Below are 16337 nucleotides of genomic sequence, written 5' to 3' on the forward strand. Positions count from 1 at the left end.
TAGGACAGTTATTTGCCCCCAAAGTTACTCTGCTATCAACTTATTCTCATAGCGTTGATTGTTTTCCTATGTGGGACACACTCATGAGAAATAAGAATTGTAGCAACAGACTTTGGAATAAAGTATGGAAGTACTTATGATATCACAGCATCAAAATATACCACTTAAAAAAAAACCCTTATAATTTCCTATAGGCAGAATTTGGCATTTGTAGATTTTCTGTGAAAAAACTGTTCGAATGTTTTAGGAATTATGAGTTATTTTACACTCTGAAAGAAATTTTTTTTATAGTTTCACAGTTTTTCAAACAGGAGCTCTATGTAGCATCATTTATTTATTTAAACCATTGTATTTGAAATGGACAGTACAATAAATTAAGAACTACTAAAAGGTAATAAAACCAAATATATTTTACTTAAAAGACTAAGTTACCAACCTCTTTTCTGTGAGAATTATTCCCTTGCTTGATTTAGTGGCAAATTCTCTATCTGGACTCTGTTGGATTTTTAATAGTTTGCTGTTTCTTTGATCTACAGCCTGAGATTTGATAATCTGGAATCCTGGGGTTTTTTGCATTTAGAAGTGGCTTGAAGAGAATTATGTTCATATTATGATGTCATAATTACCTATTCCTGACATTTGTGTTCTTCTGCACAGAAGAGCATTATTTAGTGTTTATCTAAATAAAGAGTATTTAGATTTTGTTTTCTCAGCACTGCAGAATTAATAAAGCAGTACATTATTAAAGCAAACGAGATTATGAAAAAGAACAGACACACATGGAACACAGATAGGAGATGAAAAGTACACAGTGGAAACGCTTATTCCACAAAAGTAGAGGCTTATTAGGACCCATTAAGGGTTCCAATAGTCCAAGTAGAAATTTTGTGTCTCCTCTCAATTAGTAACAGCTGATAATCAAAACTATTGCTCTGCAAGTTTGTTTCCCTGTTACAGACCAAGAGTTTACTAGTGAAGGATCATTGTCTTGGACAGGCACTGACTGCAGCAGTGGGTAAATATGTAAAAACTTACAAATTTGGCATAATCTTCCAATAAGAGTGCTATTGACAAAAACATCATATTTTCAAGCTTGCAAACGTTTATCATGGATAACTTCTGCCTTTTACTTTCTGTTTCCTCTTCTATCTTTTCCTTTGTCTTCCTTTTCTGATTTGTCATCTTCATATTTTTCTTTTTCTGGTTTTGTTACACTATCATAAGAAGGTGGAGCCGTGGCGGATGCAGACATATCCATTTTCTCTGGAGATGAGTTTTCACTCAGCTTACCAACAATCACATCTTTTTTGATAAGCTGATCACCCCCATCGTTCTGATACATAAATGAAAGCTTCTTTACTGACTGTCTTAGAAGGTGACGTCTGTAAGCACGCTGAATGATAGTGGCAGAAATTTCTTCCTGTTTTCTTTTCAATGTAGTTGTAATTGGTTCATAGGAAGCTTTAGAGGGATTGGATGCCATAAACCGATCTTCCATCTGTATTCTGAGGGCGTCCATCTCCCCACTTTCCCCCAACACACGCTTTGTGAAAGCAAACAAGATGTCAAGGCAGTGAATTCTGTCACCGCTCACCACAGGTAGATCCATTGCAATAAGCTGCACCTTGTTTGGTTTGGGTATATTAAGAGGAGGCTCTAGAGAAGCTGCAAAATCAGATAGTTTACTATATTCTATGAATTGTGTTGCATCGGGATCGTATTTTTCCCAAACCTCATAGAACATCTCAAAGTCATCCTCGCCCAAGGGTTCAGCACTTTCTTCAGTTGCAACACTGAAGTTCTCCAAAATCACAGCAATGTACATGTTCACCACCACCAGGAAGGATATGATAATGTAGCTGACAAAGAAGAAAATCCCAACAGAGGGGTTGCCACAGTCACCTTTCACAGAGCTCCCTGGATGAGCCTTGTTAGGGTCACAGTCTGGCTCCCCACTGTTCAGAATTGGGTTGAGCAAATTATTCCAGCCAGCGGATGTGGTGATCTGAAACAGGCAGATCATGCTGTTGCCAAACGTCTCAAAGTTGAACATGTCATCAATCCCGTCTTCCCTCTTGACATAGGCAAAGTTGGACATGCCAAATATGGCGTAGATGAACATGACCAGGAAGAGCAGCAGCCCAATGTTGAACAAAGCAGGAAGAGACATCATCAAAGCAAAAAGCAGAGTGCGGATTCCCTTAGCGCCTTTAATGAGGCGCAGGATTCGACCGATTCTGGCAAGTCGTACAACTCTGAACAATGTAGGTGACACAAAGTACTTCTCAATCACCTCAGCTAGAAACATACCTGTGAAACACAAAAATAAATTAAGAGAGTAAGTTTTGAACACAGATTACATTTTCCACAAAAAAGTAGAAACACACCTCCAACTCTTTTTGTGAAATTAGTAAAAAATATAATTGGAGATAAATTGTATCTGCTATGGATAATTTTAGAATTTTTTTCACCACACATTTAGAAAATAACCTCAAACTCAAAAGTATTACAACTGATATAGAATTACTAAAAGTTACCACTCTCAAGTACGCATGTCATTTCCGAAAAAATTGAGAGAAATTAAAATTAAGTAACTGCTCTAATTTGCACAACTTGACACAGATAAAGCATTAAATACACAAATAACTATATTTCATTTTGAACGTAAGAATTTCTTACCTACTATTGAAAGAATAACAACGACAAAATCAAAAATATTCCAGCCAATGGTGAAGTAATAATAACGGAGTGAAAATATTTTGAAGACACATTCACCAGTGAAAAGGACAACAAAGACCAAGTTAATCCAATATAAAATATTTTGCATCAGTTCAGTCTGGTCGTCTGTTTCTATCATCATTGTGACCATGTTAAGACAGATTAGAACCATAACAGTGATGTCAAATAGTTGCTGTGTTACAATATCAAACATCAGACCTTGCAATTTGTTCTGAGGGGAGAAAAAAGAAAAGGTTATAGTATTTTTATGTAATAAACATCTGTTTCCTCCCTCCCATTTCATTCTTCCTCTCCCAAAATATATAACTGAGCAAAAGGCTCAAAAATATAAGAAAACCATTGTCCAGGAACTTATATGCCAGTTCAAAGTATTCACCTCAAAACCCAAAAAGCCTGTATTTCTTCACATCTTTGATTCTCTGCTTCTTCAGCTTGTCATAAAAAATACGAGAGATTTTTCCACCAGGAACAAATATATGTACATTTCAATTCACAATGAAGGGATAATTTGAATAAGACTGAAACCATTTTAGAGTTAAATGCGAAATTTTATTATAATTAATGCACTGCTGTGATTTCTCCCCAAACACAGATGACATAAGAATAGCACAATTCTTACCACTGGTCGAGGTATAGGTTTCTGTGGTTTCTTGGATCCCAGCTTCTTCATTGCATTGTAGTATTTCTTTTGTTCTTCTGTCATGAAAATGTCCTGACCTCCAAGGTAAATTAATAAAAGAAACCCCAAATCTGATTACAGCCAAGCCTTTACATCCATTAATTCACAGCACTGCAGAACACGATTTTAATGAACCCTTTATTCATCCTTATACATTGTTACCAAAACATAATCATTATTTTAAAATAATTATTTCATAATAATTATTCAAATTATTTCAAAAGATTGTTAAAATATTTGATGAATCTTGAAAAGAAATTAAGGAACAAAGAAAACCCCCAGGGCTTCTAACTATTTCTTATTAAAAAACAATACATACTTGATTAATTCAGTTAAATAAATTTTAAAAAACCCAAACAATTTGTGAAATATACATTTCACAGACATTTAAAAATCTAGCATCATAAACTCCACATTGTAAATCAATCTAACACAAATAAAAGAAGCTTCAAAGGTCCAAAGATACACTGTGAGCAGATATGTCTTCAGGTAAAACATATAAGGAGAAAGAAATCACAGGTTTTATTTTTCAGGATGTGCATTTTGCCATTTGAGTATAGGTATCTCAGTTCAGATGATGTATGAACAGTGTATATGTAGCTTGATCATCCTCCTACATTGTACTGAGATCATCAGAAGCATGGGTTTACTCTGGGGTTTCTTATCTAAATAAAAGGATTTCCAGACTGGTATGTGTAATGAACACATGGAAGATCTTATCAGAAATACAATTTATACTGACAAGTAACTTGTTTTCTTTCTTTCATACATTTGTTTGTAATTACATTCCAGGTATGCATGATATCAAATCAGTGGCATTTAGAAATGAACTTCAGAGTCAGAGGTGATTCTGAGACTTTGTCTCACCTTTGTTCTGTGACATTGTCAAATGCAGCGTCAGTCTTATAGACAAAGTAATGATAAGTCTGAAGGTGTGCTTAACTTTCAGCTGTGGCTATATATTGACATGGAAATTTAGAAGTCAAAAGAGACTGTCTTTAACTCTCCTCATAAATCAAATATTCAAGTAAAATTAGCTTCTCGGAGAGTAAGAAGAAAAACAAGAAGTTGATTTGATAATTATGGTGGAAATGTGATGTTACTGTTGGAAGATTTCACTCAGTGGGAAATAAATAATAAAAACAAAAAGGCCATAAAGAAAGTGGAATTGGGCTGGGGCTTTCTTCTGCTGTCTCACTGATGTAATGGCTACCATGAGTGAACAAGCCATCCTTGTCTCAGTGTACTATCCCATGGGAGGATAGAGGCCTCAAGGCAAGATACCCTTAAGGACCAGTTAGGAAATGGACAGTAGAACATTGCCTCCCTCACGGACCTAAATAATGAAAGTAGGATGCACTCAGGAACCACAGAGAAGCACAGTTTAACTACACAGATATAGTATATTGCAACATGAGGTCTTTTTCCACTCCTATCCTAACATGCCCAAATGTCAGTGATAATAGGAAAGAACAAAGACAAGAAAAATACTGCTGGGTAGCCATGAACCGTGTGATTTGCACATTTCTAGGAACCCAGGTACACCTACAAATTCAAAAGACAGCTAATGCTTATTAATTTGCTACATAAATCTGAAGAATACTGTACAGATAGCATCTTCCCCAGTCTAATTGCATGTCCGGTATTTTACTTTCTTGGTGACTTACAACAGCTCCAAATGTACAGAGGGTGTACCCCACACTGCCAGAAAAAGTTCTTTAGCCGGAACCCTTATCTGCCTTCTGAGTCATGATGATTCCAGTAGCCAGTGTCTGCCAAGTGAACTTAATAAAATTTATTACCTCACTAATGAGTAAGGTCACCCTGTTACAGATCAACTGCCAAAAATGCCAATAATATTGTATACAGCCTTGCTCTCCAAGGATGAGAAATGGATCCACCTTCCTGCTAAGTACTGGATGCCCCTGAAGTTTACTCCAAGGAAGATGCATATATCTTGAAGGACAAAGATGCCACCACTTATGGTTTAAATAGCAAGTACCATTTAATTTGCCATCATAGCAAATGATGGCATTTAAAATGCTCCTAGAGTTCCTAGAGTTCTTGACACAATACTGTGTTCCTTTAAATAACGGAAACAGCTTAGGTTGAAAAGAAAACCATATTTTCAAATTACACCAATTTTCTTTTTCTTGCAAATTTTCTAACTCAAGACAGTTCCCCAACCGTATCGGATCTTACAATATGTAGCAGTATTTTCAGCATACAACTTGTCTGTGTTAATCTCTGTAATGGAGGCTTTCACAATACTGCTATGTGTTATCTCCTTATCAATTCTGACATTTATAGTTTTGCATATTCTCTTCTTTCCTGCCTTTTATTTGCTTGAGTCATCTGCACTTTCACAGAGCTTGGTCACAGCACTGGAAGGTTACGAAAAAAAGGACATAACTTTCTGATGGACAAAATATTGGTCATTGGGCTGTACAGGGATGTTGAGAACACTCAGACACTCAATGTAAGTTTAAATTACTTCAAATACCTTAAAAAGACTGTTATTTCATTATTTTTAATAAACAAAAATCTTAAAACCTGATTTATTTTTTTTTCTATTACTATGAGAAATTTCAGAAATTCCTATTAATCCTAGCATACATTTGCTGAATGCTAAGTAACAACGAATATTGTGAAAATGAAACATGTGACACTTATCTTCTTTTTTTGTTGGTTGAAGTTGTCTATGATGACACCAATGAATAAGTTTAGGGTGAAAAATGATCCAAATACAATAAAGGCCACAAAGTAAATGTACATGTACAGGTTGTCTTCATACTTGGGCTGTTTCTCTGCCTATGTAACATAGAAAAACAGCAAAGTATCACAAATAACAGTTAAGACAAATCAAAGATTCCTGAGCAGGAAGAGAAGTTGCATCCAGATCAACTGGGTTACGCTAAACCCAGCTGTATGAGGGGGAAACCCAACTCTCTTGGAGCATACACTATATTTGCCTTATATTTGAACTTGAAAATCTATTTAATACGGATTTCTGTAATTGCACTCACTGCAGGACTTGCCATTCCTTCCCTCTCTGTCCATTCTCTTTCATGACATTTGACATTTCATGTAGGTCCTACTGTATTTGACAGAAATATGCAAATCTCAAAAGCGATTCAGTTCCTATAGACTATACGCGTATCAAGAGCTGGATTGAGGAAAGATGCAAACAAATACCAAAATTAAAAGAAAAATAGGCAAAATTTAGCAATTTTGGTTTTTGAGATCATCAGAGCTCTGGATTAGCTTTTGCAGTAATGCCTCTTCACTATTTGGATTAATTCTGAAGACACAGGAAAACTTTATTTCCTGATCTGTACAGTCTCGGACATAAATTAACATTTAATTTTTTATATTTTAGTTCATTTAAACTCCCATTCAAGAAGCACTACATCAATTTTACATTTATTTTCCCTCAGAAGATTTTTTTTACTCTGTAGATTTTATATTGCACTCACTTCTGTAGAATCAACTGCAGCGTACATAATCTCCATCCATCCTTTAAATGTTGCCTAAAAACAAAATTTGTTAATATTTTCTATCAAAGCTCCAGTTCTGAAAACATTCTAAATAAAACAGTGTCTTCTGCAATTTATTTGTATTTATAACAATAAAGAGAATATTAGAAGTCTGGTGAGTTACAAGTGAAACATACACAGGAAGTTCATTACTATGGAATATTTCCCCCTAATTCTTAAAACACTGAATTCTAATCTTCATGGAAATTCATAAAAACTCTCTGTGAGGTGAGTTGCAGTCAATATCACCATACCAGATAGACAGCAATTTATCTCCCAAGGAAATGCGATGTGCTGGTTGCCATTTGTAAAGCATTGCCTTTACAGGAAAGGTACTGTGCTATTTGGCATCCCAGTAAAGCCAAGGCCACAGGGAACCTACATCATCACCTAGTCCACCTGCACTGGGATGGCACCTAGTTCAAATCCACTAGAGAACAGGAGCTCCAAGAAGAGACTGAGTGAAGCTGCCCAAGGACTCAGTAGCCCATCCGTCCTTCTAGTGTGTGTTACAGTATCCACAGGGAGCCATGGGGGCCACAGGAAGCCATGCTGGGCCACAGAGGGCCACCGCCATAAACCGTAGGTGCAAGACATGCTAACAAATGCTAAAAGCAGGTCCACTCTCTAAGCTGGTAATTTATGCAATTGCCAGTACTGTTTAACAATAGCTACAATCACCCCGTGAAGCAGTCAGATGGTAGCCTGCTAGCACAATACTAACTGTTAAACTCTACCAGCTGGACATTTTTAAAGACACAATAATTACCAATTGCTTATGAGTACAAATAATTTCCCAGAAGCAGTTTGTCAAATGAACCTGACTGTGAATATATGTTTGTCTTATTGGCAGTTCATAGACACTTTCTCTAAAAAAGGCTCATGCCCAGAATCTAACATTCTTCTTGTCTGAAGATCAGGTAAGTCCTGAAAAGTATTGATGACAACCATGGTAAAAATATTAGTCAATATGCCTTAATGGATAAAGAAAATAAAAGAAAATGAAACCTAGCTGCAGTTTTAAACCAGATATTTTATCTACATACTGTATTTCTGTAGCACTTGAAAAGGCACTAGCAGTTGGGGCCGAGAAACTTTATATCCATCAGGTAAGTGTCAGATATTCCTCTTCTCCCAAAATGGGCAAAGAATGTATCACATTTTTACCATAAGCAACATTATAATTAGCTCAGTAGAACAAAACTATAAAGTCAAATCCATATCCATTTATTTATTTTAGAATAACCTTGAAAATTATGGAATTAAATTATACTGCTACTAAAACTAAAGGTGGAAGATTTATGCACTTACCACTTGAAGGAGAGAAAGATAACCAATTGCAACATTATCAAAGTTTACTTTCACATTTTTCCACCGAGCAACTCCAGTAGTCCTGTTCATATTTTCACACATACTTTTATTGCTGACTTCCTCTGGTGTGAACCTCTCATCATTTGTGGTGTTAACACAGTAATAGAACTTGCCAGCAAACAAATTTACTCCCATAATGCTGAAAATTAGCCAGAATGTAAGACAAACCAGAAGTACGTTCATAATGGATGGGATTGCTCCAGTAAGAGCATTCACAACCACCTAGTCAATAAACACAGAAAAAAATAAAAACAACACAAGGATTATTTTTTAAAAAATTCAAGATGATTGAATGTAAAACATTTTATTACACTGAAGTAATGCAAATAGAAAAGGAATAATGCATGTCATATAACCAAACATACTACTGTTGGCCTTGTTAACAGACATACAATTAGTCTTCTTCCATGATTTTATAATTTGGCATATTTTAAGGGTTTGTTTAACACATTAGTTCCATTTTTTTTTCCCTTACCCTCATGCCTTCAAAGCGTGACAAAGCTCTTAGAGGTCTCAAAGCTCTTAATGTTCGGAGGGATTTAATTGCACTGAATTCTGAGAAGCCAAGGGCAGTAGCTACTAAACTAACCAACGAGACCTAGAGGAAACAAAACAAAACAAGAGCACTTTTCTAAGTAGCTCCAAAATAGAAATTCCTTGAGGGGTAAAATTTTGCTCTGGATATTGGGAAAAAAATTCACATGTCCCTAATCTTGCAGTGAAAATAAATTAAAAAAGAAAAAGGAAAAAAAAAAAAAAAGAAGAGAAAGAAAAAAAAAAGACAAAAAAATTAGTCTAATATTGCATGTAAATTTCAGAACAGTTTGAATAAAAACATACCTTAATCCATAATACTATCTGTGGATATATGTGTATGTGCATTTTTATTAAAAAAAAACCCAAAAAACCCGTAATTTCCTCTCCCTCCATGTGTTTGTGGTTTTGACAACCTGTGATACCAGCTATAAACTGACTTCTACATATAGAAATTCTAAATATAACATTAGAAAATTAGAAAATTCAAAAAGTGTACTACAAAAAAAGAATGGAAAGCATTACAAAACACCCTATAATGATGCATATGAGACAGAATCCCAACCTCAGCTTAATTTCAAGTTTCTGTTCTTGTAACTAGTAAATTGTATAATTGCAGAAAAGCACATTACTTAGAATTTTTCAAATTGTTTGTATTTTAGACAAATAATGTGCCTTGAGAGTTCCTCTTTAACATTACTACTTTTGCAGAAGAAAGGGTTTAATCCACAAGAATTTTTGAAACCTTCAGTACAGCTGGATTAACAGCTCAAAAGTTGATTCTCTTGCTGTTTTCCAGCGAAAGTCAATTACTTGTGTCCTCACTGAGCCTGCCACTCCAGACAGCTGTCTTCTGTCGTATTTACACATCAGGAAGATTCTGCAGGTTTCTTTCCTCTAAGGGTAGCTCAAGCAAGGTGCCAAATAATGTACAATCCCATCTTTGCTCTTTCCTGTGATACCTTTTTTACTTCCTCGTGGAAAGCTGATCAAAACAAGCATTTTTATTGGTTTCAGGGCTGAAATAACTGTAAACGTCACAACAGGTAAGAACTTCTGTCTGTATACTGTAAGTTCATTCCCAAACAGGGAACAGCCAGAGAGTTTAGGCTGATAGGTACAGGACAGTTTGCTTGAAAAGATTCTGTAAAATGTTGCATGGTGATAATTTAATTTGATTGATATTGGTATGGGAAATTTGTTCAATGTTTAGCTGGATAGAGGCATAGGACAGAAAAATAAAACAAAGATCTATTTAAGCAGTTGAGGGCAGCACTCACATGCTAAACCAGCAGGTAAAATGGCAGCAGGAAGAGAAGGAATTAAAATTCCTTGTTACTGGCTGAAAACAATAACAAGGAAGTCTGACAATAGTGTGAGAAAAAGCTAAACAGCCCACCATGACTTTAGGGATGGGAAGGAGTGGCTTTACAATATATGAGGTCAAACACAAAACAGAATGCTACATAAGGCATTCTCCATTCAACACAGACTATCAGCCTGAGCTGTCTAATCTACCCTTGAGGCCAGAGCTAATTGAACGCTCCAGTGGTGCCCCCCAACATGAATTGCTATATAATCTGCTACTACAGGGACACAAAATGCAGACACTCTAAACAAAAGATTACGAAGGTTACATGAAAGCGCTGAAAAAATGAAGAGTCCATACCTATCCACATGGATGTATGGTATGCCTAATCAGAAGAGTCGATCTTAAAACTCAATTCAAAACCAACCTTTCCCAATACAGGCTTGCACAGAGACACTAATTCTGAATACTCCTTAAATAGTAACAGAGTTATTTATTACTGTTTAACTTTCTTTTTTTACCAATGACCATTGTAAAGGAAAAAAAATTCCAAATTTAAGTATCACAAGGTTCTGGAAACAGAACCAGTTATTCATAATATGAAAAGAATCTAAAATATGGCATCAACAATTTTATGCAAAGGTGACAGAATCTATCTAGATGATTGCTGCTTATTTCCCATTAATTATGAAATTATCATAATTTTTCACTAAACACTTAAATTATAATAAAGAAGAAACAGAATGGTTTAGCAACTACAAAGACAGCAAATATACATTCAGGCTTACTCAAAGACAGTCTTAACTTTTTTTCCTTTTGTGTGCAAAGGTTATCTTGTTTTGGAAAATTTAATCTTAGGAGAGGACCCTTATACTTGCTAAGTTCCCTACAGGTCAGTACATCTGTTCTGGGAATACACTGACTTTATACTTGGTGTAAGTATAAACCGGGTGTTCACAACAGAAGAAATGGAGAGGCAGGAAAGTAAAAAGCAGGAAACTGCATATCCCAGAAAAGCCATATCACGTTTTCTCATGCCACTGAGTTAGTCCATTTGCTAAGAATGGGGATTCACTGAAAAGAGAAGCACAGGTAAATAAGGAAGACAAATAACAAACACCACTTGTGCCTCTCCCCCCAAAAAACCTCTTTAAAAAAGCATTAGCTAAGTTTTAATTCTACTGGTAGGGGACAAAGTCTCTGTCCTAGATTGCAGATACCAGTCAATCAACAGAATTTTCTTTTGTCCACTTGTTGAACATCTTCACAAAAAGAACTCCTTTAAATGAACGTATCATGCAATGTCACTAATTTAGTTTCTTTGGAGTGCAATATCAACACTAATTTTTAATGTTATTGGTGAAAAAAAATTCTCCCCTGCAGTTCTTTGTCAGTGCCTCATTAAGACCAGAACCAAATGCCCAACCCCATGTGCTCACTTAAATTTCCTTCTTTTCTTGTGTCTGCATCCTCCTCGCTCTCTGCTGCCACATCCAGCAGACTGAAGTCAAATCAGTAAAAAGTGCTCCCTCACCAGCTGGAACCACGCACAGTAAACCACAGAACACATGGTGTCAATGACAACACAAAGGCAGATTTAGTTACACTCTGGATAATTGCAGCAGGATCTCATTCATCAGTATGTAATTTTCTGTTCCTTTAAACCAAATTTATATTATTCACTGCATATATCTCTATCAAATGGAAGTTACATAAAATGACCTGCCTAAACAACAGAAACAGACCCCTTAGAAAGCATAGTACTTACATCGACAATCAGGAAGTCCAGCCAGCACCAAGCATTAGTGAAGTAAGTCTGAAAACCATAGGCCACCCATTTTAGCACCATTTCCAGAATAAAGACGTAAGTAAAGATTTTATCAGCGTAGTCCAGAAGGGTTTTTATAGTCTTGCGCTGTTCAATATATATATCTTCAAAAGCCTACATATAAGGTTAAATATAAGTCAGATACTGAAAAGTCTTTGAAAATTACAAATTAAGCCTGAACAAAATGAAAACAGTGAAGTAAAATCACTATCAACTCCAGATGTTTTACCTTGAAAAACCAAAATAACAGAAATTACAATTAGATTCTTTCTGCATTTTAGGTTTTTATTATTTGAAAATGGAATTACAGTATAAAGTCTGAGGCTGCCAAAAAGATTTTTAGAGATTTCAATAATAGTCAACACAGAATTATTTTTCAGTCTGAAAAGCTCAGACAGGTTCTGTCAGAAGGCAGTCTCATTATTACAACAACTTTAATTAACAAAAGAGACCAGATATTATGTTGATGATCTCTAGTGAATTTCAGCCTTAGGTGCTGATGGCAAGGTTTTAGTAGAGGGAGGCTGTATATGTGGCCACTGTGAGAAGAGACCAGGGGACTGCTTCGTACCAAGCTCCACAATAGATCCCACGCAGGAAACAGCGGAGCACAACCATGAAGCTGATAGTGCCTCTGGGAAAACACGATTAAGAAAGGGCAAAACACTGCATGGCAGTATGAGCACGGAAGGAAAAAAGCGAGAGAAACTACCCTGCACACGCCAAGATCGGAGAAGAAGGAAGGGAAGTACATGGTGCTTCAGGTGCTGGAGCAGAGACCAGGACAATATATAGCAAATCCTATGTCAACCAGTAACCAAAAGGAACCCAAATATGTGAAGCATGAAATGTCACTAAGAACAGTATAAAGAAATTCCAGAATTCCTATGCTACAGTCCTACAACTAAAACTGTAGCAAAAAAATTAACTAAGAACGTGATTAATTCAGTATCTGCTTTTGGGGACAATTTTCACTTTAAGTAAAATAATTGTTTCATGCATACATTTCTCTTTTCTTGATTTTTATTTTCTTAAACAAGATTTTTAGCATAATCCTTTTCATAAACACACACATTACCTTGAATTCATCAAAATTTTAATGTAATGTAAATTAAATGTAATACCCAAAATATTCTGGGAATTTAGTTCCAAATTCTCTTCAAAGATAACTTTGTGTTTTATTCTTAATTAATACACATTATAATATTAACTTTGATAAAACATTTTACAGGAACTGTTTCTATGGGTGCAAGCTCTACTTACCAGAGCACCACTGCTGAGAAGAATCATGAAGACAATGAATGATTCAAACCAGTTGTGCTCTACTATCTTGTAACAGGTTTTTCGAAGGTTCCACCAGATTCTTCCTCTTGTGCTCTCCCTATTGCCTTTACAGCATTTAAACTTCTTTACACAGCCTAATACCACAAAAATTAAGAAACTGTTACATGGTAGAATTTTCATTTTCCTGAGCTAATTTTCATTTACAAACACATTTAAAAATATATATTATTCAGTTTATATACAGATAATTAAAGAACACATGCAAATTGTCAGGGAGGAGAAACAGAGCATACATAGCAACTTATCACATTAACTTTTTTAAGAGTAGAGAAGCTTCTTTTAAAAGAACTTTTACCTTTTAGGAAAGGTTCAAATAAATCAGACATAAATACAATTTTTATTATACTGAAGAACAACTGATGCTCCAAGGGCTGACTAAGGATACCTCTTTACATAAACAAATGTTTTAACAGGAGATTATGAGAGGTTTTCCAATGTGATATAGATTTGTGGCAACTGTCCACAGAAATTTGCCTCACATTGGAGAGCTCCTTGCTTTATCATGGGCCCTGAAGGCATTATTAGCAATGAACCTCAGTATCTGCCTAGCCAAGAGTAGCCTCCTTAATTCTTTAAAAATTATTAATCACATAGAAACAAAACCAAGTTGACATGACCTTAAGGGGTCCCAAAGGCATTCTAGTTTTCCTGTTAAGTGTCATTAAGTTAATACGTTACAAGTAAGTTACACTATATTTCATCATCTCAGATAAAACAGCTGCCACTGTGAAGAACATGAACTACATTACCTTCAACCACTCAAAATGTTTACATTATGAAAAAATTAATCTTATGCCCAGAAATGAATTGGTATCACATAACAAAGGATAAGCAAGAATTGTAATATATTTCAAATCACTTGAGAAAGGTACATTTGTTCGCTGGATTTTTATTTTTTTTTTTAATTAAGTATTTGCTATAGTCAATACAGCCCCAACCTGACAATTTTGGTTTTATAAGGATGAGTAAAAAAAATACTTCAAAGGACAAAAGTCCTAGCCTAAATCAAAGATGTCTGCAAAACAGACATCTACAACAGGCAAAATTATCATACCCTAAGACTTGATGAACTAGGATCCAGGACTGCTGTAGCAAATAGCTTCCTTGAACTGCCAATGTTTGTTGCAAACAAGCAAAACTTATTGCTAAGCCCAAATTTTATTTCCATACCTTCTGTAAAGCATGCCTGCAGTTCTGATGCTTTTTCTGATTCAGTTTCACTTTTTTCTTCTCCAAAGACAGCTAAATTAACTGTACTTCCTTCTGATGAGCTGGAAAAATCTAGCTTCTGGAAATAAAGTTAAATTATATTTTTACTTTATTAATATTTATATTTTTAGAAGTATAATTAACTAAGCATGCAACACCATATGCCAGTAAGAAGAACAATACTTTTCCACAGAAATACAAAAAAACACCCACATGTAGCAGTCAATGCTGTTGAAATGTGCATAAATCATTCACTTTCTATCTAGAGATTGCAGAGCATGGAATTTCAAAATTTCCAGATAGTTAACTGTTAGCAAGTTGATTTGCTGATACATATTCTATTTATTTTTCTTTCTACTATTACTTTCTTATACATTTCAACTGGCATTTATTTGCATTCTTTTTCACCAATGCACAAAGTAGTACATTGTGCATTCTGAAACTACCCATTACTCTGGTACACATACCTGTACAGTCAACACCCAGAAATATTTTTGGGGGTTTTAAAAAAATAATTAATATTACATAAGTCACATTATTAAAATGATCCCTAAAGATAAAAACAATCACACACACACAACTCTCCCCATCCAATACAGGAATAAGCCTTAATTTATTATTTTTTAATCTGCCTATGTATTGCAGAGATCTGGAGATTTTAATGGAAGATGTGGTGTCCTGTACACTTAAATTAAGTATGAGTACCAAACTAAATCAGAGTAGTTTTGGTCACAGCATTCTCTGACATTTTACAATGTTATTATCAAGAAGTATATAACATCAGTTGATGAAGTCACACAAATAAATGTCTGTAGGGAATGATGTAAGCATGCTTTATAAAACAGCCTTGGTTTTTTCAACAACGCTTTTAATAATTTAGTTAGATTTTTTTGATTAAGTGATATTTAAGAGCTAAATGCAGACAAGTTACTATCCAAGCTGTATTTACACCTCAACAGTAAAATGTGAAAGGGCAAGATTATGTCTGGTATTAAAAAATTTTATGTTTGTGAAAGAAGACAGACAATATAATAACAATAAATAACCCAGCATTCTGTATTAACTTTTATTAAAAATGGTTTTGTTATATTGGCTACTTTGCTATTACTTTACAAACTGATTGCCTGGAATAGAACTCCCACATTACTTATGTTTATGGTGAACACGTCTCTTCTTTTTAACAAAATAATTTCAAAATAGCAATATTCACGGCAAACAACTTTTCCTGTCATTACTTCTACTGAACCCAGGGATAGCACAATATGCGCTCCACAATTCTATTATTATGCTGCTTTCATCATTCCATGACATAGAATACATATTGCAAAATGTTGCAGTGGTGGTGAGTAAACAAAAACATTTAATTAAATAAGTCAAATTATTAGTTTTAAAATATATACTTTTTAAGAATAAAAAAGTTTTGCATCATATTACTAATAAAAATTTAAAGCAATGTGAAGTACCCTGAGTAATTTGAACTGTAAGCTTAGTACACTGTTTGAGCAGATGACATTAATTCAAATGAAAGAATAAAAGATGAACAACCACAAACACAAAAGGAACTGAAAAGAATCAATGTGTTTAGAACATGAAGTTATATATTTCATGGTAGATGAATCAGAGTTTTTAAAACTTATTTTTAATGACAAAAGGCAATTTTCTTTACTCTAGAAATAAAACTAGAGATTCCATGAACTATTTTGACATAAACCAGATAGTCTGGTTTTCTCTTTCTTCCACAGATGGTGTAGAGTATAATTCTACTGCTCGAAGAGTTATACATTTAAT

The 16337-nt window shown here is 34.8% G+C and overlaps 1 protein-coding gene across 2 annotated transcripts in view; it reads right to left on the minus strand.

The window, feature by feature from the left end:
* Positions 1-368: 368 nt before the first annotated feature.
* Positions 369-16337, minus strand: part of LOC120754911 (sodium channel protein type 2 subunit alpha-like) — a 61114-nt gene continuing 45145 nt past the window's right edge. For both annotated transcript variants that reach the window (XM_058421284.1, XM_058421283.1), the window contains exons 18-27: positions 14511-14628; positions 13260-13414; positions 11937-12110; positions 8801-8923; positions 8266-8547; positions 6895-6948; positions 6092-6229; positions 3359-3463; positions 2680-2950; positions 369-2310 (exon numbers count right to left, since the gene is read on the minus strand). In XM_058421284.1, coding sequence (XP_058277267.1) covers positions 1127-2310; positions 2680-2950; positions 3359-3463; positions 6092-6229; positions 6895-6948; positions 8266-8547; positions 8801-8923; positions 11937-12110; positions 13260-13414; positions 14511-14628 — 2604 coding nt within the window. In that variant the 3' untranslated portion in view covers positions 369-1126. The remainder of the gene's footprint in view (positions 2311-2679; positions 2951-3358; positions 3464-6091; positions 6230-6894; positions 6949-8265; positions 8548-8800; positions 8924-11936; positions 12111-13259; positions 13415-14510; positions 14629-16337) is intronic.

This window comes from Hirundo rustica, chromosome 7, assembly GCF_015227805.2.
Source record: "Hirundo rustica isolate bHirRus1 chromosome 7, bHirRus1.pri.v3, whole genome shotgun sequence".
In the NCBI taxonomy this organism is placed as follows: Eukaryota; Metazoa; Chordata; class Aves; order Passeriformes; family Hirundinidae; genus Hirundo; species Hirundo rustica.